General features: G+C 44.0%; 3 protein-coding genes and 1 long non-coding RNA gene across 4 annotated transcripts; 2 read left to right on the top strand and 2 right to left on the bottom strand.

The window, feature by feature from the left end:
* Nucleotides 1–127: 127 nt before the first annotated feature.
* On the bottom strand, nucleotides 128–503 carry LOC134023525 (uncharacterized). The gene is made up of 3 exons (XR_009930783.1): nucleotides 464–503; nucleotides 332–369; nucleotides 128–149 (listed from the first exon to the last, which is right to left on the bottom strand). It is a non-coding gene; the product is annotated as an uncharacterized LOC134023525 (long non-coding RNA).
* A 4784-nt stretch (nucleotides 504–5287) lies between these two features.
* On the bottom strand, nucleotides 5288–6884 carry LOC134023498 (apolipoprotein A-IV-like). The gene is made up of 4 exons (XM_062465661.1): nucleotides 6799–6884; nucleotides 6615–6668; nucleotides 6278–6428; nucleotides 5288–6176 (listed from the first exon to the last, which is right to left on the bottom strand). The coding sequence occupies exons 2-4, from the start codon at nucleotides 6652–6654 to the stop codon at nucleotides 5600–5602; spliced, it is 768 nt and encodes a 255-aa protein (XP_062321645.1). The 5' UTR covers nucleotides 6655–6668; nucleotides 6799–6884; the 3' UTR covers nucleotides 5288–5599.
* A 1997-nt stretch (nucleotides 6885–8881) lies between these two features.
* Nucleotides 8882–10510, top strand: LOC134023499 (apolipoprotein A-IV-like). The gene is made up of 5 exons (XM_062465662.1): nucleotides 8882–8905; nucleotides 8997–9050; nucleotides 9194–9344; nucleotides 9505–10170; nucleotides 10370–10510. Exons 2-4 carry the CDS (start codon nucleotides 9011–9013, stop codon nucleotides 10079–10081), a joined length of 768 nt encoding a protein of 255 aa, XP_062321646.1. The 5' UTR covers nucleotides 8882–8905; nucleotides 8997–9010; the 3' UTR covers nucleotides 10082–10170; nucleotides 10370–10510.
* Nucleotides 10511–14775: 4265 nt separating this feature from the next.
* apoeb (apolipoprotein Eb) lies at nucleotides 14776–18109 on the top strand. The gene is made up of 5 exons (XM_062465655.1): nucleotides 14776–14857; nucleotides 15158–15229; nucleotides 15488–15641; nucleotides 16155–16442; nucleotides 16840–18109. Exons 2-5 carry the CDS (start codon nucleotides 15187–15189, stop codon nucleotides 17168–17170), a joined length of 816 nt encoding a protein of 271 aa, XP_062321639.1. The 5' UTR covers nucleotides 14776–14857; nucleotides 15158–15186; the 3' UTR covers nucleotides 17171–18109.
* Nucleotides 18110–23391: the final 5282 nt, after the last annotated feature.

Below are 23391 nucleotides of genomic sequence, written 5' to 3'. Positions count from 1 at the left end.
CATGGGGCGTCATGTTAGGAAAACAGTGTCCGTGATTAAGCTACACAGAGAACCATTTCAGATGCCTTACCAAGACTGGGTTCCAAAACATAGGGGACTGGGGTGTCCCATCGGTATTGGTCCCCCAGAATGACGTTCCTTAAATTTTCCTGTGAAGAAACACACGTCATATGGAACACAAACAAATTCCTTAGAGCTCTGTGGGACAACAACTGAAGTGGTAAATCACTGTTTTGTCGATTGATCTGTCTGGCTGCACGATCATAGGCTAATGGTTTAGCAGGATTTATAAAGCTACATTACATTGAAAATATATACTAGGCCTACTTACAGACTTCAGCAGTATGTCACCCTCATGCAGATCAAGACCTGAGTGTTGGAAATGCCATTCACTGTGTCACAAGCAGGGAGTTTGGAAGGCAGTGTTTTTTTTACTATACACAGTTAGTTCTCTGACATTTACCTTTGTTGATATCATAAATGTCCAGGTATCTTTCATTCTCCTGGCCGTCAACGTCTATAGACAAAGAGTGTAAAAAAAAAGTATTACTCACTTGGATTCATTTCTCGTCTAATAGGGTGAGTGTGAGAATGCGGAGTTACCGTGTCGTTGGTACAGTAATGTAAGACCCCGTTTAGCCTTCTTGGTTTTAAAATGCTTCGTCTTGGGCAAAAAAACCCTGTAGAGTAAAAAAAACACCTGCGAGGTGGTCTAAAAAAATTGTGTAAACGCTCATTTGCATGTCACAAATTACTTTGCCATGTCAATCTCAACAATTGTAGTATCCCATACAAATTCTTGAAACCTTTGTTTTCTTAGCTAGCCAGTGATGTGTCTTTCGTAAACTAGGCTACACACTGCAGGTGTGAAGGGCAATGTCTCGGCCGCACACTTGTGTTCGGATCACCCAAACGCATTTTAAAACCAAGTTTAAACGGGGCCTTAGGCATCAGTAATCGTCTTTGATCTCCAAAATCATTTACATTTAGTCTTTTTTTTTTTTTTAGAAGACGCTCTTATCCAGAGCGACTTACAGTAAGTACAGGGACATACCCCCCGAGGCAAGTAGGGTGAAGTGCCTTGCCCAAGGACACAACGTCATTTGACACAGCCGGGAATCGAACTGGCAACCTTCAGATTACTAGCCCGATTCCCTAACCGCTCAGCCACCTGACTCCCCTCAATCATGTAAAGAATCCGAAAAACCCCAGGTAGCCCACTGCGCATTGTTAGCCCGACTTGCCAGACAAACCATGATGTTTTGATTATGTTACAACCGTTAGTTTTAGTCTAAAACTTTTTGATTCAATATATTTTATAGGCTACTGTACCTCCTATTGAAGCTGTTGGCTGTGAAACGTGCAAAACACACCGACACCATGAACACTGATGAACTCAAAAGGGACACCACATTCAGTACAAATGCATAAGTATAAGGATAAGCCACCTGCACGCTGGTGGAACTAATGAAATAATAAAGTAAATTAGGAATAGAGTGAGACCACTTCTTACCATAGCACATATCTGTTGTTTCAGAGCAGCCAGGAGTAACAGGAACACAGACATTGTCTGTATTGATTCTGACAGATGATAGTTCTGGAGCAACTGGAGGATAAGCAATGAGCAGATGTCCTTCTGGCCCTGTTACTTGTTTATATTCAAGTTTCCTCCCAATCTGTTTAATCCTGCCACTTGTCAGCGCTAACAGAGGATTACCATCTATAGAGACTGTACATTGTGTGGTTAAGTCATAGATTGTGTCCCTGACAACCGTAACAAAATTGTGATGTGGAGATGGGAGGTACGCCAGTCTAAAGAACACACCAAGATCCAGCCTATCCTGTTAAATAGCCTGAAGTGACACCCATTTAAATGGGTGTCATTTAAGACAGCAGTTTGCACGTATTGTGTGTAAACATTATGCATGTACACATATCCTCTCACATAGGCCATAACTAAGTCATACATTTGGATAAAGACATTGTAATAAAATGATTCCCACTTACATTGGAAGCCATGTGGAAAGAGGGCAGGTTCTAATGTCACACGCTTGACTACCCACAAAATATATGTGTTGGACCTGCTCTAAATACAAAACTGTCTCATTACAGATTGACTAAATTCAGACTAATTCGGTCAGTTTTAAGATGATGATCAACCTGAGAAAGGTAGTCTACACTTGTGGACACAGAGTTCCAACACGAACCAGTACAGGCCACGGTTCAACAGCCCTGAGATTAGTCAACTATAAACGCCCATACTTTCTTATGTAAAAATATAAAGAAAAGCTTATAATTGGCACATTTCCTATAGGCCTGTGTTAGTTGGTGAATAGTGAACCTGTGTAGGCCTACTATAGTTCCACACAAAACCTCACAACACAAACTTGTTTACGGTCACGGTAAATCTAAATTCCAACTGAAGATGAGATTTAGCACATGATAGACCGCAGGACATAAAAAGTGTAAATGCTTTCATTTTTATTTAGACTAATAATATGTCTCACCTTAAGCGCTAATAAGAGACACCAAATTCTGACACCACCATCATTATTATTCATCATGAACAGCAGCAACATCACAATTTGATATCACTGATGGTTGATCACCAAAACAAATCCTTGGACCAATATCACTGAGTCAGATCCGATGTCATGTCCTATGGAAGACCACTAGGCTGACTTAGACTATTATAATTAATTACGCAATTTTAGATCTTTTAGATTACAACAGCTTTCAAATAAACATAGGTCTACTGTAGGCAGACTATAGGGTGAATGGCAAAGTTACATAGGTTAAATGTTTTTTTTACAACTTAATTAACCGCCAGACAACATTCTGTTGTGTAGTGTTGAAACATATATTTAAGTTGGGGATTATTCTGTATCCTGTCTGTTGTGTCAGACGGTTAATTTGCATACTGAGACAACATTTTTGAACTGCCGAAATACCTAAACTGATCGGCGTCTTTTAAAGCAACAGGCTGAAGTGGAGAATCACAGGACATATGAAAAAAAGGGACATTGTGTAATAGGAACATATTTCAAGTGGGGCAAGTGAACTACCAGTGCGTTTTGTCGATTATTTAGTAGGTTCTGGAGCTCCTTGATGACCACACTTTCCATTCTTCCACTCTACCTTCATCCTTTTGGATTAAGTTAGATCATTATATACTATTTTTGCAATGTATAGTCCATGGGGGGATTTGAACCTTCAATTTCTTGATCTGCAGCCAAATGCTCTGCCACCGTGCTGTACTCGCACCAGCTGCAACCACAGCAATCACAGTTACAGTCACTAGAGGGCACAAGTAGCTACAGCCCAACTAGAGACTGAGTAATAAACTGAAATGATTTTCATTTCTAAGAGCTTTGACAACTGAATAGCAAGATAATTCTTAGGAACATCTGTGAATCGCTACCCCTGGGTAATCAGAAAACAATGTGTCCCAAAGCTAACTAGGACCTGCATGTTACATTGTAGCTTTAGGGTTGAAAAAAATAAACAAATTACAAACATATACACAGATACACATTTGTGATGTTTATATCCCTATCTCCCTTTTATCTCCAGATCCACCAGAGACCCTCAACACAGCAGGCATGCAGACACTGTATCTGTAGGGTCCTCTCATCTTCTCATCTCTCTCTCTCCTTCTATCCCTCTCTCTCCCCTCTCTCTCCTTCTCTCTCTCCCTCCCTCTCGCTCTCTTTCTCTCTCTCTCTTTCCCTCTCTCTCTCCCTCTCTCTCTCCTTCTATCCGTCTCTTTCTCTCTCTCTCTCTCTCTCTCTCCCTCCCTCCCTCTCTCTCTCCCTCTTTCCCCTTCTCTCTCTCCCTCTCTCTCTCCTTCTCTCTCCCTCTCTCTCTCCTTCTCTCTCTCCTTCTCCTTCTCTCCCTCTCTCTCTAACACTCTTCATCTCTCACTTCCTGTATTTATATATCAAGGCCCAGTCTGGCTTGAAGGAAAATAAGCAAAATAAAACAAAGATTTTCCACAATCACTATTCTGACAGGTTTCAGAAGAACAACCCCATGCTTCTGACATTACATGTTTTTCTTTTGGATTATCTTTCTGTTTTCAGATTTCTCCTGCACACAGTGTCAACACCACTACATACTTTGTTGCTGCCTTTGAAAGTAACTTGTTGCATGTTTTTGCTTTTATGGTCTGCTTGTGAGTGTCAGGGTCACCCAGGAGGCCTTTGTGTGTGTGTGTGTGTGTGTGTGTGTGTGTGTGTGTGTGTGTGTGTGTGTGTGTGTGTGTGTGTGTGTGTGTGTGTGTGTGTGTGTGTGTGTGTGTGTGCGTGCGTGCGTGTGTGTCGTGTTGTCAGTGGACTATGCCCCTCCACGCTGGATGCTGGCAAATATGGAGTTGTGACGTGTCAGGTGTGTTTCTAGACTTCTCATACTGAAACCAATAAACAATAACTTTATACAGAGTCATAAAGAAAGTGGGGCTGTTTCCTCACAGCTTGAGTAGGGGAATTAGTTTAGTAATACTAAGAATTGTTTGTCTTTCCTCATAGAACAACATTTATCTAAGAATAACAAATTCTTATCCCAAAAAATATATTACTGTATTACTAAATTGATCTTTAAGAATAACTTTGAAAAGCTCACTGTTTTCCTTGTTTTCCAGATCATCACAAAAAAAGACAACGCAAGGCCAGACTTTTACAAATTAGTTTGTTTTAATTGTGCATTCTGGGGGTTTACAGTAACTTAGATCTCAGGTGCTGGGTCTTGTGCTCTCTCTCTGACAGCTAAGCTAGAGTTAGAGAGGCAGCGCCTGCGAGCTCCAACATGTGAACGGCTTATGGTGTGTCCCTAGCTAAACCTGTTGATGTGGTGTGTGACGGAACTGTGACAAAGGAGGAGAGTAAAAAAGAGAGAGGGCATGTCAGGACTTGGGAGAGGCCTAAGAAGCTACTCAAACTATAGAAAATTATTTTAAAAAACGACAACATTGTAGGCTGAACTGGGAGACACTTTAGAAGCAGTTTCTTGCCTAACGATATCACTAAAAACCTTTCCTAGACTAGGTCGTCAAAATCTTTAATATTCAAGCCAGCAAGATGGACATGTTTGCATTTAAATATTTTTTAAGAAAAAAAAAAAAGCGGCAATGAAGGAGAATGACTCCACATGACTGATTGACTCCACATTACTTTTTGTCGAATATGTGAGTGAATATATGAGTCTAGTTCTTCTCTGATGTTGACATGTTGGCATGGTTATTTGATCCATAGAATGCAATGATGTACAATGTTTTTGTATGTTCCCTTTATTTTATATTTTATATATTATTTCTTATAAATTAATGAAATGACAAAACATGGATATTTTCAAACTTCACAGCATAAAGTAAAACATATTTACATGTTTGATAGGCTTAAAGGTTTGGTTTTCTGTGTACACGTTGTACTATTCAATAAATATAACATTCAAGGCCTATGCCCATTTCTATTAGGTTGCTTTACAGTACAGAAAATGAAAATTTGCAGGGCGGACCACCATTATAGACAGTTAGATGGAAGAACTGCAAGTAGGCCGTCAAAACTCAGAGAGTAATGGGGAGAGTGGTGATGGTGTGCCAGGTTTAGTTGGTGTTGGAGAAACTCTGGTAGAGGGAGGTGAGCTGGGCCTTCAGGTCCTGGGCGTAGGGGTCCAGCTTCTCCCTCAGGTCCTCAGCATAGGGAGCCAGGCTCTGCTGCACCAGCTCTGCTCTCTGGGTCAGCTGGCTCTGGAGGTTCTCAGCCAGGGGGGCCACACTTTTCTGGAACTCCTGCAGATGCAGGTCCACTTTTTGCTGCAGCTCCTCAGTGTAGGGGCCCAGCTGGGCCTGCAGCTCCTTCACGCTCTGGTCCAGGTTGGTCTTCAGCTCCTCGCTCTTCTGCAGCAGGGTGGCTCTCAGGGCGTCTGAGTCCAGGGACTCTGCGTAAGGGGCCAGCTCCTGTTTCAGCTGCTCCACTCTCTGCTGGACCTGGATCTTCAGGTCTTCAGCGAAGGGCTCCAGTTTCCCACGGACGCTGGTCAGGTCTTGGCTCAGACGTTCTCTCAGCACCTCTGCCTCCTGGGTGATCTTGGTCATCAGGTCTTGGGCCAGAGGTGGGAGCTGTTCCTGAAGAGTGACAGCGTACTGGTTAGCGAGCCCTGTGCTCTCCGTGATGCGGGCACTAGAGAAGAATGAGGGGGAACTCGTTAGATGATTCATTGTGGATTCTTTATCGAGTTCCCTCGCTGTGATGACAAGCACATGTCAAGTCGCGTGACTCACTTGACATCCTGTCCGAGCTGAGACTTCCTGATCATCTGGATGGTGTCTTCGGCGGTTTGGGTTGCCTTGGCTACGTAGTCCCAGAATGCATCGGTCATCTGCTCCAGCTTGGGCTTTGGCTCATCAGCGTAGAAGATGTTGGCATGGCAACCTGTTGGGTGTGACCATAGTCAGAATGAGTTTCAGAGTCAGCGTTGATTGTCTCAAGGTGCCATTTTGCACTTAAGAGTCTACGTAAAAAAATTATTTTCAAATGTATTGAATTTAACTGAAACACTGAAAATACTGCACACCAAGAACCAATCGATCAATCGATTATCTATTGTATGCTACTTACCAGACACCACAACGATCGCAAGCACCACAAACACTTTCATGATTAGGTTCTTCTCTGAAAAACAAAAAGAAACAGCCAATTCTATTTAAGATCTTATTCAGTATTTAAACATCAATGACATCAATCACCTTATATCCTCACATCCTCACAACAGTTTGAAATCAAGCATTATTGTTGTTCTCACCAGTAACTTCTTTGCTGTGTATTGAAGTTGATTCAAGTGTTGTGAGTGAATGTGTGAAACTGGGACAGCGCTGTATTTATACTGCAGTCTGGAGAAGAGTTGTAGCTGTGTGACTAAAGTCCAGCAGTGACTGCCATGTTGTCAATACTATCTCCTGCTTCTTCGGCCACTCCTGGCTTTTGTCATAAGACTAACAATGAACACACACACACGCAAGGACATACACACAAACACTGTGGAGAGTGCCTGTCCTTGATTGAACTTATACGAATGTGTTGAATGTGTTTCCAATTCCACCTCCAGTTATCTAGTCGTATTTATGTTATAAATTGTTGGTAATTGAGCCTAGAAACCCTAGTCCTCAACTGTGGCTCTTGTGCGCTTCACTTTGATAGAAACAATTTGTTTCTATTTGAGTGTGACAAGAGCCCTTCCCGGGAGAAATTTAGAAGAAATTTAGAGAAATTTAGAAGAGGGCAATGATCCACGTACTTCAATGCTGATGGTCTGTAGATTACCCAAACTGACCTCTGAGACACTTGCACTCCAGCAGGACTTTGTAATGAGGGCCAATCCAAGCAAGGGAAAACTCCACGTCTGACTGGACTGAAGCACCTCCACCTCTTCATTTGTGCCGTGGGGGTTTGATTTGGATATTAAACTTATATCTGCAACTTTGATTGATATTTCAGACATGTCTGTATCATTGTCTGTCTAAGCGCCAGACTTATTTTAAAGGGGATGTCTTGTGCCGTTGTGGACAAGACATGTAACGTGTGTGTCATGTTGTGTGTGTGTGTGAGGGGTGTGTGTGTGAGGGGTGTGTGTGTGTGTGTGTGTGTGTGTGAGGGGTGTGTGTTTATTCACCTGCTGCTAATAATAGTGAGTTCAGTGAAGTTCAAGGAAAATCAATTAAGGGGAATTCATCGTGAGTCAGCCCTGTGACCAGTCTCCCAAACTTATATCACTTATCAAATCCCTCACACATTCTACCATACTGTACACAGGTTAGACAAAAACCCTAAGCACCACAACTTCTCCAAAGAAATAAGTTTGGCTTCTTCTACCCTGCTTACATCCATATATTAGACTGTTAAATACATGAGAGAAAGAAAATCTGTACTATTGTACAAAAACATGTTTTCTTTTTATACCTTGGTTGAGGGGCTGCAGGAAACTGGAACATACAGTAGAGATGGTTTAATACTGACACCAAGATAAATTTGAAACTCTTTGTTACTTGACAGTTTGGGTCACAGTTGCACTAGAAACAACTGGCAGGACATCAAACCAGTACATTTGGACATGTTGTATCTAATCGTGCTCTGATATCAAGGGCAGGTAGTACAAAGGTCCTTTTCATGTAAAAAAAGATCAGTTTGATTGGGAATTAATGTGGACCATCTTTTTCACCAGGCAAAATAAAACGTTTCTCACCTCAAATTAAGCAGAGTCTGTATTATTTTTATTTCAGCGTTGTACAGAAACCTTTTTCAGGGATGACTCAGAAGACTGACTATAAAGTACGTATGTGATGTCCTGGTATGAACCTAATGAATCAGTGTGACCTGATGTAAATATTTTCTATGTTGTAATGTAGCACCATGAAGGGTCACATTTCACAAGGGCCACAATGTAAAGACTCTGTCTTGAGTCACGTTCCCAATGTCCACACAGCCTGTGGGTGAATCAGAATCAGAAAGGGTTTTATTCGCCATGAAAGTTTGCACAGACAAGGAATTGACTTTGGCAGGAAGGTGCAAACATTAAACATATAGTAATCCTACAACTTAAATATTTGGTGTAACTATACTCAAGGTACAAGTCTACCTAATACTAATACAAAATATAAAATAACATATAAAGTAGCCAAATAATTTACTATATAAAATATATATATACTTTATTGTATATGTGGATGAAAGTGTGTGTGTGTGGTGTGTGTGTGTGGCTTTATCAAACTGCCGGATTGACAGCGAGGCATTGACCCCTGGACTTTAGTATCACTGTATGATCAGGTATAAATATTCAAATGCCAAACCATTTTAACAGCACACTCAATACAGAGGCTGGACGCACAGACAGATTGACCAGCACACTCACACAGGTAAGTTCGGCTGTCCGTTTCGATAGACATTGTCCAAATACTGTATATCAAATTAAAACATACTTCAATGTTATTGTTGCTTACTTCACAGTGTAACAGATAACTATGAAGTTGCTTGTGGTGCTTGCACTGGCTGTTTTCACAGGTGAGTAAGTGTGCTTGACGGAAATAAAAAAAGGTGTCATACCAAATTATTCAAATGACAACAGGTTTATGAAAGCAGGATGTATCAAAAAGCATTTTCAAAAGTTTAGAAGACCCATAAAAAAGAAAGTGTTGTTGTTACAGGTTGCCATGCCAACCTATTCTACGCTGATGAGCCAAAGCCTCAGCTGGAACAGCTGACTGATGCCTTCTGGGACCATGTCGCCAAGGCAACCAGTACAGCAGATGATGTCATCCAGACAATCAGGAAGAGTCCTTTTGGGCAGGATATTAAGTAAGTCATGTGACTTGTGATGAATAATGTGATAATGTCATGAAAGTATGGAAAGTTCAATATGAAACCCTGTTGGTTCTAACACATCTAGCACAATGATTCACTGTTTCCAACCTGTCCTAATCTTTCCTTACCATTCTCCCTCTCCTCTTTCTTAAAGTGCCCGCATGACGAACACAGTTCTCTTGGCCAACCAGTACGGCGTTTCCCTGCATAAACGGGTATCTCCTATGGCCAAGAACCTGATGTCACAGATTACCCAGGAGGTGGAGGAGATCAGTCAGCGTTTGAGCCGTGACCTCACGAGGGCCCATGAGACACTGGAGCCCTTCATCGAGGAGATGAAGATCCAGGTCCAGCAGACAGTGGAGCAGCTGAAACAGGAGCTGGCCCCTTACGCAGAGTCCCTGGACTCAGACGCCCTGAGAGCCACCCTGCTGCAGAAGAGCGAGGAGCTGAAGATCAGCCTGGACCAGAGCGTGAAGGAGCTGCAGGCCCAGCTGGGCCCCTACACTGAGGAGCTGAGGCAGAGAGTCGACCAACGTCTGCAGGAGTTCCAGAAAAGTGTGGCCCCCCTGGCTGAGAACCTCCAGAGCCAGCTGACCCAGAGAGCAGAGCTGGTGCAGCAGAGCCTGGCTCCCTATGCTGAGGACCTGAGGGAGAAGCTGGACCCCTACGCCCAGGACCTGAAGGCCCAGCTCACCTCCCTCTACCAGAGTTTCTCCAACACCAACTAAACCTGTAATCTTAAACTCCAGTTTCATCCTAATGGCACTGACAAATGATATTGTCCCAACACAATTCCCACTGTTATTAGAAACTGCAAGTGGCAGCTCGGATCTAAGATGGATTCGAGAGACCGCAGATAGAGTGCAGCTAGTTTGGTTTGTTAAACGTTTTAGATCAACACTTGTATTATTGTTTTTATTGATTTTATGTAAAGCACTTTGAGCTGCAATTCTTGTATGAAAAGTGCTATATAAATAAAGTCTTACTTACTTACTTACTGTATGTGAAAAAATAAGATGCTGAGTTTACAAACTGAACCACTTAGAAGCTAAACATTTCTTCTTTTTAAATTGAAAATGTACGCCAATTCTTAACATGATGTATTACAAAATGTTGAGATAAAACTCAATAAAAAAGACCGTTATGTATATCGATAATGATAATTTTATAGAATATTTATTAATATTTATTTTAGGACAAGAAGTTCCAACTCACATATTGAGTTAGTATCGTCTCATTCTCCAGATAGTTTTAATACTAGGGGGATAACCTGTGTTTACTGTAATGTCCAAACAAGCCAACTTGAATAAGACAATTGTGTGACAGCATGAACTTAACCCAATCTATCCTAATAGGCTACAGTTCAGAATGATATGTGTCTTTAAAGTCACATTTTGACTTTAATAGACAAAAATATTAGTCTACCACATCACCAGAAAAAAGCCTGGTCATTTAGCAGAGGAAAATGTATGCCATCTAGTGGCACTTCATAATTCCCTCAAATGTGAATGAGAAGAAACGTATTATTATTTATTTTGTAAACTCCTTACATTTCTGAGAGGATCGAAGAGATCGGGAGAAGTTGGTTTAGAATATATAACAAATCTCTGTTTCATGCAACACACCAACCAGTCCTGTTTTGTCTTTACCCAGCCCTGTCACTCCCTGATATCCTCCACAGCAAGCACTGAGGACTGGACATGTTATAATTTGTCAGACATGGGCATGTCTGACTGTGTGCCTGAACAACATCTCCTTCCTTTTTCATCTCTCTTTTCTACCTCCTCCTTTCACATGCTGCCAGGTCTCACCCACGTCGCCTCGCCTCAAGACAAACAACATTCCTGTCCCCCCAATGGGTCCTGGCGTGGAACACACTTAACCCCCTCTCTACTTCCACAACCCTCCAAACACGACACGGTTTTAGAATACGATCTCTGCACCCGACCAGGGAAGAGAGCACACTTAGACCAGGACCTTCTGACCTCTCGATCCCCAATCGTTGTGTTTTCATTCGGGACCAGCTAGGAGAGCATGTGAGAAGCCTGTCAAGCTGCTGTTAAGTTCAACAGATGTGTCCGATCCCTGACCATAACGGCGACAGGCTCTTACTATACACCGTTTGAATGTTGGTTTGAATAGAAGCATCTCCTCTGTAAGAGATGTACCCTGGAAACTTTCCATTTAGAACAGTTGTACGGAAGCAGAACTGCAATAACATCAAAAGACAACAAGTGTTTTTATCTGGATAAGAAGATGGATGGGAAACATGGTTTTGGTAGGTCAAGTCCAGACTAGTCGAATCAGCGATATAATTCCTGACTCAGAAGCAGATGACTGAGGCTGTAAAAGGGTAAACACACACTCTATAACATGTACACTCACTATTTCAACACTCATCCCAGCTGAACAACACAACTGCGGTGGGTGACATCACCCTTCATTTGAAAGGAGAAGGAATAATTTCCCCCCAGCACAAAGATTTGACCACAAACCACAGTCTGAACGGAGGTGACCTGACTGAGGTAATGAACGTTCACTGTCTGCTGGTGCCCTCTCACCAACATTGGTGGACATTACCTTGGTGTTACCACATCAGCCACAAGGAGGAACTGAGTTTTTGGGAAAGTGTGTCTGTCTGTCTAAATGTCTGCCTAAATGTGTGTGTGTTTGCGCGTGTGTGCATAAGTGTGTGTGCATGCATGTGTGTGTAAGTGTGTGTGTGTGTGTGCGTGCGTGTGTGCGTGCGTGAGTCTGTCTGTCTCTGCCTGCTGTTCTAGTGTCATGATTACGCTTCAGTCATCTTTCACTTCTTATTTTCACAGTAACTCAAACTCTACATACAGCTATTCAAGCAACGAAAGCTTACAAAGTCTACAAAAAAAGTTGTATTCTAAACAGCAGTCTTCATAGTCACCCTACTGTGTGCCCCTTCTCCCAGTGACCCTTGAATCTCCCCTAAGAAACTGAAGTACGGTGAATTAACCCTGAAGAAAACTCCGGAAAGCTTCTGATAACAGCAATATGAATTGTAGTTGAACCCACATGCTCAGTGAAAGACAAGAAGCTACTCAGGTTATACCAAAATGAAAAGTAAACGGAACCGTTTGAGAGAAAAGGGTTGCGTGACTGGATTTCAAAAGGTGTGATGGATGAAGTTACCAGAGTTGAAGCATAAAGAACTGAACTGGACTGTGCTTGCCATGTAGCTTCATGGGACTATGGGACATGACCCCATGGAGTCATGTGGTGCCACTGTGTAATTCCACTGTGCGATTACACTGTGTAATTCCCTTTTTAAAGGTATTCTACATCTACAGGGTGACCTACCAAACATGACACTCTCTCAATCTTAAAGTGATGGACACAATGGGGATGAAACACACAAATCGCATTGCCTTGTCTGCAACATCATCCAAAATAAAATATTACATTTGAATTAAAATAGAAGAAAAAAAGTAAGAAAGGAGCATGTACTGCACCTGCAATTTTCAATCAGGAAGTTCACTGCAGGGTCTTCCATTAGTCAGATATCCTATCCGACCAATCAGAGAAGAGACAGATAACCTAGTTGACCTAATCAGACAACAGCTATCTGTCCCTGGACAACTACTCCCAACTTCAGAGGATGGGCCAGAGACGTTCTGGTGAAGAAGGCATTTTAGATATCAAAGTGACCCTTGCTGCTCTTTGCCCAAAGGGTAAAGGTCACAAGTACTGCTGGAACTACTCTTGTTGTCATCGTTGATAAGAGCACGTCTTGAACAAGAGGTACAGATACAGAATCTCATTGTCATGACTCATTCTGTTGGAGAAAAACAGCAGACGTTTTTGTTGCCTTTCAACTCCTGTTGCTTCACTCTGTTGGCTCTTACTGAACTTCTGAAGTGAATCGGCGCAACTGAAATAGCATGTTATTAGCGTCATCTTAAAACGCTGCGCAAACTTTGGTCAGATTGACAGGTAAGATTTCGGCAGAGAATCACCATTAAAACCCATCCAGGTGGTTAACCAAACTCTGCTCACTACTACAAACAGCAACGTCAATGGAGATACATCTTTGACCAACTTCCATTGTATTCAGGTTGCCCCTGTCCCTTAGATAAACATAGGTAACGGAATGTGGATGTGCAGATACGCAGCTAAACGGAGCTGCTTATCATCTGCAAAACAACACCGGTTGAGACCTTTGGCTCTTAATATGGGCCTCAGGTAACTATATTGCCTCAAGCAATTGTGAGGACCAGTTGGCTGATTCAAATACATACAGCAGAAGAGAGAAAAGCCCACATTCCCCAGCGGTCTCTGAACAAAAACACACAATTCAAGTGTTTGTTAAAAGTTATATTTCTGGTACATGGAATGGGCCAGTAAAGGTGATTCAAATGGAAAGATCGTGTTTTGTTTATTTGTCTATGAACACTGTCCGTGGACTTTATTTGTACTCCTCTCCACATGCCATATTGTCACCCAGTCCTAATCCTTTTCTGTGAGCAGAGAAAGGTCTTCCCAAGTCTCAACATGCCCCTGGAAACAAAACTATCATGCCCCCACATCATGTTTGTGCTGAGCACTATCAGAAATCTTGTTTCAGGAAGCTGGCAACAGACGTTATGGCTTTTAACGACTCCTGTAGGATTGTTGATGTGTTTTATGTGTCGTATTTTGTGTTGAGAAATTAAAATTTCTGTTCAAATCGATTAATTGGATAACAGGTTATTAAAATCAAGTATGACAAGGGGGCAGGCAGACAGGGACATTTAAGTGGATGGGCTGAGGTGAGAAAGGGTTTCAAATGCATAACAGTCAAGAGTTTGAATTTTAATGAGTTCACCTTAGAATCACAATACCCTCTGTATTGGTCTATCCAGTCAGACTATCAACATTCACACAAATGCTTTATGTTCGCTCAATCTTTCAATACATTCACATACAAGTAGTAGCCTAGTCATTGTAGAACTTGTTGTCCCCGTGGAGACCATTTGCTGTGCAGCACTAAAATCAATATAAACAATAACACACAATGTGTAGGCTATTATGATATAACTACTGTTCACAACATACTGGCATTTTGTTTAAAGCAACCATCAAAATCGTTTTGGGGAAAGAGTATGTTAAATCGGTCCATAGCAACTTTCTGATATAATTTCAGAAAAGTCATTTCTTAAGAGCCACACAAAAAGAAATAACTTTCTCGATCCCATTTCTCGAACATAAATCTGCCTTTTTTCAAAACACTTCAAGTAAGCCGTAACCATTGCATTCGCGTTTACATAAACATTACATAAACACCTGTACACTACTACGCAAGAAGGTGAGAACTTCGAACGCATACTTGGCACATAGCGTGGAAGGGAACCATGAGCCGTCCTCCAAATCGCCTGACAGTTAGCATCACGTGGACGCGCACACTCGCACCCCTAGCGTCGTGCGCGCTTTGTTCGGGACTGTATAAATACCCTTGGCAACCAGCGTCAAAGCACGGAGGAAACCGGACTTCTCAGGTGAGTAACGATGAGAGGTGGTAGAGAAACGAGGATGTTTTTAAACTATAAGTAGGGCTGTAGCCCATACGGTTTACTTTAATGCTAGCTTTAGTTGCATGCATTGGCCGCTGTTCCGTAGTTGATGTATAGACAGAGATGGTTTGATAAGAATTAAAGAAAATACTTTCGTATTTTAGCATGTAACATATATTTAACACATTTTGGTGAAATTGTCAAAGATACAGTATGTCTGTAGTCTAATATATTGATATACCCAAAGATGAATTGAGAAGGTGAGCTAAATCTCAGATTTTCTAGGTGTATCTGTCAATTATCAACCATCAACCATGAAGACTGTTGCACTGATCCTTGCTCTGGCAGTCATCTCTGGTAAGCAAAATTCCCCCACTTCTTTACAACCTCTTAATAGAATATAATTTTCATCAACGTACACATAGCTTTCTCAAACTCCTTCATATAATGTTTATGCCTTTGAATGTAGTCATTGTGCTTAGACCACTGGCACTTGTTGCATCCATTGAATACAATCTCAACATACACCCATCTCCTTATGTGTGCCTTATGTGTGCCTGCCTGTCTTCACCGGGTCCCCCTGTGTCCCCCTGTGTCCCCTCGTGTCCCTCTCAGGCTGCCAGGGACGCGTCGTACGCCAGGCAGAAGCTGTCCAGGACCGCTGGGAGGAGAATGTGGAGCGCTTCTGGACCTTTGTGTCTGAGCTGAACACCCACACTGACGGAGTTGTGGACAACATTAAGAGCTCCCAGCTCAGCAGGGAACTTGAGTATGTTTCGTCTACTGACTTTTTTTCCACCGCCCTCGAGACTAACCCCGCCCTCTCTAACCGTAGCCCTCGAGACTAACCCTGCCCTCTCTAACCCTAGCCCTAGAGACTAAACATCTCTAACCCTCCGCCCTAGAGACTAACCCTCTCCAACCCTAACCCTCTTCCCTAGAGACTAACCCTCTCTAACCCTAACCCTCCGCCCTAAAGACTAACCCTCTCTAACCCTAACCCTCCGCCCTAAAGACTAACCCTCTCTAACCCTAACCCATGGCCTCCTTACTCTGTTGCAAACCCCCCTTGTATTCCAATTACAAATGACCCCCATACCTAACCTTAACCCATCCTCCAATAAAATAGTTACCTCCCCCATAACTTTCCCCCCCTCCCCCCCCATGCTTACTCACTCCACCACGACCCCCATTTTACCACCACCCCTCACTCTACACACCCCCCCCTCTTGTACTGTCTTCCCTTCACTGACCCCCCCGCTCCCCCCTGGACCCCCCGCAGCACCCTGATCACCGACACCATGGCCGAGCTGAGCGTCTACCAGGAGGACATCCAGACCAAGCTTGGCCCCTACGCCCAGGAAACGGCCACCCAGCTGTCCCAGGACATGCAGCTGCTGGCCAACAAGCTGCAGGGAGACATGCAGGACGCCAGGGAGCGCAGCACCCAGTACCTGGCCGAGCTGAAGAGCATGGTCGACCAGAACACGGAGGAGGTCCGCAACCGCGTCAACACCTACACACGCAAGCTGAAGAAACGCCTGACCAAGGACACAGATGAGATCCGCAAGTGAGTCGAGGGGACACGGGATTAGGGGGATTATATATCAGCAATATATAATATGATACTAAAACGATGTGTTCCAACGTGCTGCAAGTCTGGGGGGTCATATGGCTGAGCGGTTAGGGAATCGGGCTACCAATCAGAAGGTTGCTAGTTCGATTCCCACCGTGCCAAATGATGTTGTGTCCCTGGGCAAGGCACTTCACCCTACTTGTCTCGGGGAGAATGTCCCTGTACTTACTGTAAGTCGCTCCGGATAAGAGCGTCTGCTAAATGACTAAATGTAAATGCAAGTCTCTTCTGTCACAGTTCTCTGTTTTCCCCTGCATGTCAATATGATAGTGTGATCCTAACCATCTTCTCCCTCTCCCTTCCCCTTCTCTTCCGTCCTTCCCCTCCCCAGCACCATGGCCACCTATCTGGGTGAGCTCCAGTCCCGCACGACCCAGAACATGGACCAGGTGAAAGAGCACGTCAGCCTTGCCCACGACACCGCCGCCGAGCGCTTGGTCAGCTTCCACACCCTGCTCTCGAAGCAGGCCAAGACCCTGCGGGAGCAGCTGGAGACCCAGGCCGAGGGTCTGAAGGGACAGCTGGAGATCACCGCCCAGGACCTGCGCTCCACCCTGGAGGGCAAGGTGGACCAGATCAGCGACCTGCTCGCCCCCTTCACCGAAAAGATCCGTGAGCAGCTCCAGGCTGTTATGGATAAGGTCAAGGAGGTCTCAGTTTAAGCAGAACTTTGGCAGAGGGGGGGGGGGGGGGGGCTTAGGAGCATTGGGGCTCCCGCAAAACCACCCACGTTGGTTTGTGGGGAGTTCTGAGCCACTATTCACCTGAACGCAGGAAAGGACAGGAATGGTGAGGGAGTTAAGAGTTACTGATGAGGTTTTTTTTTCATTATGTGGCCGCTTATGTCGTTTGGGATGTTGGGGGCTGGGGGTTATAGGGTGAGGGGGGGGAGGGGTGTAGTGCACAGACCCATAGCTGTCGTGTTGACTGTCATCCATCCATCTTTCTGTATCTCGACCTCCTCGTCCCTCGACACAAGTGCCTCGCTCAATTCTACCTTTCATTCACTTACAAGAGGCCACTGTTTTAACCTGCTTTGCTTGTGTACCTTGAGATAAATCCTCTAGATAATCAAATGATCCCCCTTGGCTAATCTGTGGTGGGTTTTAAAAGCTTTCATCTGGGGCATGGGCCACTGAAGAGGTTTGCAACAGGACCCTCTTATCCGGAGCCAAATTGGCTCCAGTCAAATCCGACTACCACTCCTAACCCACACACCAGAGAGAACAAGTCCGAAATTTCAACAACTGCACTGAATGATTACAACGGTGTCTGTGTTTCCCAAGATCGCTACAGAACCATTCAGTGCCTTCCGTTCACTGTATGTACATTCGCCTGCTGTGTCTGCTTTGTGTTTGTTAAGACTCGCATTAAAGTGTATGAAAATGTGACATGATGCTAATAGGACAATCTAACTGAAGCCTAACCTGCATGGTCGTGTGTGCTGTATGCTGTACCTGTCTGTCTTCTCGGTGTGGCCATTGAAACTGTCCACATGTAACAAGCCTGTCGTGCTGCTCACCATAGGGCATGTCTGCCTGTCTGGCTGACGTCAGTCGGCCACAAACATCGCTGACTAAATAAAAGATATGGAAAAGAAATCCGGGTCTGTGTCTCTTTTGATTTTTGCCCACATGCATCCAGTAAAAACAGTTGATCTCTTTGTGTTAACCGATGTTTGGATTATTTTGAAGATGAGTTTAATCTCGCATTCTATTGAAAGGCTCCCATTTTGTTTAGACTGAGAGAGTTTGACAGAGATTCTTACAAAACAATGGCGGGAACATCCATGTCCTATGATAAGCTTTATCTTTCCTGTCTTTAAGTCCAACTGGACATGTAGAATCCCCCTTAACGCCTTCAATCCCAAACACATATTCTTTCAAAACATGTCATGCTTTGGTAGTTGGTACATAATGTCCTACTGTACACTCTTTAACAGCATACAGTCAGTCTGGGTTACATCTGTGCAACCCCCCACTCTCCCTCAACTGTAAACACGCACACAAGTATAGAGAGAAACGCACACACACACAATTTAGCTTTACAGTTCTTCAGACAAGCTGCCCCCTTAGGGTTTTTCCGTTCCCTCCCTCCTTGCATGTCTCTTTTTCTCCTTCGCCCTCCCTCCCTCCCCTCCCTCCCTCCCTCCCTCCCTCCCTCCCCTCCCTCCCTCCCTCCCTCCCTCCCTCCCTCCCTGCATCCCTCCCTCCCTCCTTTCTTCTTTCTTTCCTTCCTTCCTTCCCTCCCTCCCTCCCTCCCTCCCTTCCTCCCTCCCTCCCTCCCTCCCTCCCTCCCTCGCTCCTCATCCCTGCTTGTTGGGATTTGCTCTCGCATTCTTTCACTTTTTTATCCCAGCAGGTTTTCAGAATCCTGCACCCCCACTGGTGTTTTCATTTCCTGTTTGTGGAGATATTCAACTCCTACCTTGAAGTCAAGACATGCCAGCGGACACACGTACGCAGACATGCAATATAACACACAGCACAACATCTTTTTTATTCAGGTAGGTCAAATAAAAATACAGTGTAAGAACAAAAACAAACATGTTCAAGAGCCATAGCAAAATGTTTCAATGTTTTCGAGTTCAAAATAACAAAATGAGCTGATGGCTTTTCTGCCAGTCTACATGATTTCCACATTTCTCAACAAGATAAAAACCTACAGGTTTGAGGACATAGATACTTTTTCAGCTTCTCTAGCGCAGAGCACATTTAGCAGACACTCTTATCCAGAGCGACTTACAGTAAAACAAGGACATTCTCCCGAGGCAAGTAGGGTGAAGTGCCTTGCCCAGGGACGCAACATCATTTGGCACTGCCGGGAATCAAACCTGCAACCTTCTGATTGGTAGCCCGATTCCCTAACCGCTCAGCCATCTGACACCAAGCCTTGTCTCTTGGGGACTAACTTCATGTACCTTGTTCTCAACAACCTTTGTTGAAGAGAACCACAGGCCGAACATACAACACACGGTGACATGTCGTGTGTTATTCAGGCGTGATTCTGCGCCTGTCTGACAGCTGGCCAGCAGGGGACACCACTCGTCCCTTCTCTGTCCTCCCCACTGAAGGCCCTTGTCAGACGCACAGATACAAATCGTCCTGTAGCACCTCTCCAGAACCCCCTACCCCCCCCCTGTGTCCCCACCCCCCAAACACCATCCGTTGGGATGAGCCGTCTCCTGCGTGGCCTTTGTCCCGGGGCATCCTGGAGAGTGGGCTGTTGTTGTGTACGCATGCAGCCCTGTTGCTCACGTCTCCCAGGGAAACGTTTGGGCTCTCACAGGAATTTGATGTCATAAAAGTGTTTTCTTATCCTCTAACTGAATCGAGGACAGTCACAGCTGTGTTGTTTTTTCCTGGTACAGCGCTTTCCTACAGTTGCTATCCTTCTATGAACCTCCGAGCCACACAACACCACAGTCTTGCGACTTACAAGAATATTTCCTTACCACCAAAAAAAAAGAAAATAAGAAGAACCCTTAATTGTTGTAGATAGCATTATTGAAGGCGTAGGAACCATGCAAAATGATACTTTGAGAAAAAGATAAGAGAATAACAAACAGATTCCCTCTGTTCCAAACATTACTTGGCATTATAACAACCACTTACAAAACATTGCATGCAGATATGAAAGTGAAAGAATGAGTAAGACATTGAGCAAGTGCTTGTTGTCGCGTCTCTCTGACTGGAAGCCAGTGTTTGAGACAGCTAAACACCAATGAAACCAACAATAAATACTCTAGCCACAGGGGTCTCCTCCAACACAGACGATCTCCCAGTCCTCAGCACTTCTCCTCCTCACACAGGCCCTCGGGGGTGGGCCCTGGCCCTGCAACAGGAGGACCCCTCTAGCAGGTATTAGCCAGTCATGACCGGCAGTAACCCCCCCCCCACACACACACACACACACTTTCCTTTAGATTAAGCGCCCTCTCTCTCCCTCCTCCCTTTCACTTCCCCCTTTCCTCCCTCCAAAATCAATTCTTTCTGGCTCCCTCCCAGCTCCTCTTTCCTCGCCCCGTCTCCTCCCTCCCGTCTCCTCTTTCCTCCTTCTCCCTCCCCCCCCTCCTCCCTCCCGTCTCCTCTTTCCTCCTCCCCCCCCTCCTCACTCCCATCTCCTCTTTCCTCCTTCTCCCTCCCTCCCCCCCTCCTCCCTCCCGTCTCCTCTTCCCCCCCCTCCTCCCTCCCATCTCCTCTTTCCTCCTCCTCCCTCCCTCCCCCCTCCTCCCTCCCATTTCCCCACTTCTCCTTCTACCTCCTCCTTTCTCCTTCGTCGCTCTCCCCTTCCCTCTCCCCCCTCCAGGAACTGACACCAGCCTCAGTCTCCTCGGGGGTCACTTGAAGGAGGGCAACCACAGCCAGTCATCTGGCGTGTTATCGCGATTCATGAGCAAGACAGACATGCACCATTTTTGCCTTGGGCCAGTCCTGTGAGTGCTCAGACGTTTCCCTGGGAGACGTGGGCAACAGGTCTTCTGCATACACAACAACAGCCCACTCTCCAGGATGCCCCGGGACAAAGTCCATGCAGATGAAGGCCCATTCCAATAGGTGGTGTTGGGGGAGGGGGGTGTCAAGGGGGGGTTCTACAGGACAATCGGTGTCTGTGCATCTGAATTGAGCCTCCGAAGAGCACTTCCATCAACACCCCTATGGGCATCCAAGTGGCCAGTAGACAAGTAGGTGCCGAGATGAGGGGTGTGATATGTTAGAAATAACCCCATTAACCCTTGGTGAACACACACACATTTGCCATTATATACAAGAGGTCATCCAACCCGAGGATTCAACAACATTAAAGTTGATCTGCCAACGAACATTGCTGTCAACATCAGCCAGGTTGGCGGTCTGCCAATGTTGGACCTAGTTGTCAATGTGGATATTGGTCTTTCATGATGGACCCTACAAAGTTCCAACCACATCCTGTCCATCTACCTGACCATCATGTGATGTCATGGTGATTCTGTACTTCCCAGTCCTGTTATACTGGCCACTGTTTAAACTGATGGGCACCAATGCAGTGCGCTGCGAATGCTCAACTAATTCAGAACTTTGAATATCTGTGTTTAATCCTATGTCAGAATCAGAAAGGGGTTTTAATCGCCATGAAAGTTTGCACAGACAAGGAATTTATTTGGCAGGAAGGTGCGTACATTCAACATATAGGAGTAAATCTTAAATAAGTGGTGTAAGTTTAAACAAGTCTAACTATACTATACAAAAGGTGCAAAGTCTAATTAACGAATACTAACTAATACTAAGGGGACAGGTATGTAAAATAAAGAAAAATATTGAGTATAAAATAGCTATAATGTACAGTATAAAAATACAAATAGGGTGCTTAGTGCAAATATGACATGGGTGCAAAAATGGCAAGGGTGCAATATGTGGCAGGGGTGCAATATGTGGTTTTACAGTCTGTGGTTTAAAGTCTGTGTGAGCCCTATATATATATATCTTATATGAGGATATCTATATATATCGATATATAGATATATATATCGATATATAGATATATATATATATATATATATAGAATATATAATTTGTTTCAAGGATGAGTTTCATGTTTAATTGTAACTTGTTTAACTGCATGCTCTTATGGTTCTTCCCTTTGGCACTTATTTGTTTTTTCACAATGTATGCTTTATGTTTTGGCTACCCGCAATGTTTGGGGCTATCTCGTTGTTATGATCAGTGACCTATGCTCTTTTGTAAAGCTCTCTTGGAAGTCGCTTTGGATAAAAGCGTCTGCTAAATGCATAAATGTAAATATAGTCATCACCCTCGGACTGTGTTCATCAGACATAGCAATTGTAGGATCTCAAAAGTCACTTGACTTTTCTCCTGTACTAGATTCTACTTGCGTGTGCACACAACATACTAACAAACGTATGAAACTGAATATCTTATATGAGGATATATTCTCATATAAGATATTCAGTTTCAGTAGACCAACAAGACATACGTTTGCCAGTATGTTGTGTGCACACGCAAGTAGAATCTAGTACAGGAGAAAAGTCAAGTGACTTTTGAGATCCTACAATTGCTATGTCTGATGAAGACAGTCAGAGGGTGATGACTTTACATAAGTATACACTGATAGCACGATGACACAAGCCAACTGTACAGCTTGATACCCTGATATCTCTGCTTGCTAAGATTAGGTGGTGAGATAGGTAGCACTCAGACGTGGTCAGGGGGCAGTGGAGATAAGAGTTTGTGGCCTGATGTGATTGCTGGAGGTGGTGTTGATGAAAATATAGGGGAAGTTTTTAGTCTGGGATTAGCATTAAGTATGCCAAGGCCGTAGCCACGGAGTCAACATTGGGGGGACAAATTAATTTTTTAATGATAATTTAGGACAGCGTGCGTGGTTGCCTGTCGTAGCGTAGCACATTTATATTTTTATATCAATATATGGGGGGGGGGGGGGGACATTTTGACCAGATTTGAATATTGAGGGGGATATATATTATGATTACGGCCTTGAAGTATGCTAACATTGCTTTTATTGTTGACTGTGGGCTCTTTGTGTGGAACAAAGATCATTTGAAATGGATTTCAAATGCCAGCTTGTATCTAGGAACTATAGCCCCTTGTGCAGCACTCAACAATCATGCCTTCTCAAAACCTCATGAGGACTTTGAAACCCTTGAAACAATGTTTAAGAAAAAATCTCCAGAGATACCAACCTGATACTGAACACTGTTGAAGATCCATAGTACAACCGTGTCAGTACTTTCTGAACTCAGATCATAGTGCACCCTGACTCATCACCAATGCAATAACATAACACCATATCACCATGTCATGGCAATTTTGAGATAAATACTGGAGAACTCTGAACTGACACATGTGTGACCCATATTGACCAA

Source organism: Osmerus eperlanus, chromosome 7 (assembly GCF_963692335.1).
Source record: "Osmerus eperlanus chromosome 7, fOsmEpe2.1, whole genome shotgun sequence".
NCBI classification, from domain to species: domain Eukaryota; kingdom Metazoa; phylum Chordata; class Actinopteri; order Osmeriformes; family Osmeridae; genus Osmerus; species Osmerus eperlanus.
Note: the sequence above shows the minus strand (reverse complement) of the source record. Positions and strands in the feature narration are given on the sequence as shown.

Coding starts and splice junctions, on each gene's coding strand:
- LOC134023498 (XM_062465661.1), bottom strand. CDS start 6,654: ATGAAAGTGTTTGTGGTGCTTGCGATCGTTGTGGTGTCTG. Junction 6,429..6,614: donor TGCGATCGTTGTGGTGTCTG/GTAAGTAGCATA, acceptor CACACCCAACAG/GTTGCCATGCCAACATCTTC. Junction 6,177..6,277: donor CAGCTCGGACAGGATGTCAA/GTGAGTCACGCG, acceptor ATTCTTCTCTAG/TGCCCGCATCACGGAGAGCA.
- LOC134023499 (XM_062465662.1), top strand. CDS start 9,011: ATGAAGTTGCTTGTGGTGCTTGCACTGGCTGTTTTCACAG. Junction 9,051..9,193: donor TGCACTGGCTGTTTTCACAG/GTGAGTAAGTGT, acceptor TTGTTGTTACAG/GTTGCCATGCCAACCTATTC. Junction 9,345..9,504: donor CCTTTTGGGCAGGATATTAA/GTAAGTCATGTG, acceptor TCTTTCTTAAAG/TGCCCGCATGACGAACACAG.
- apoeb (XM_062465655.1), top strand. CDS start 15,187: ATGAAGACTGTTGCACTGATCCTTGCTCTGGCAGTCATCTCTG. Junction 15,642..16,154: donor CAGCTCAGCAGGGAACTTGA/GTATGTTTCGTC, acceptor GACCCCCCGCAG/CACCCTGATCACCGACACCA. Junction 16,443..16,839: donor GACACAGATGAGATCCGCAA/GTGAGTCGAGGG, acceptor TCCCCTCCCCAG/CACCATGGCCACCTATCTGG.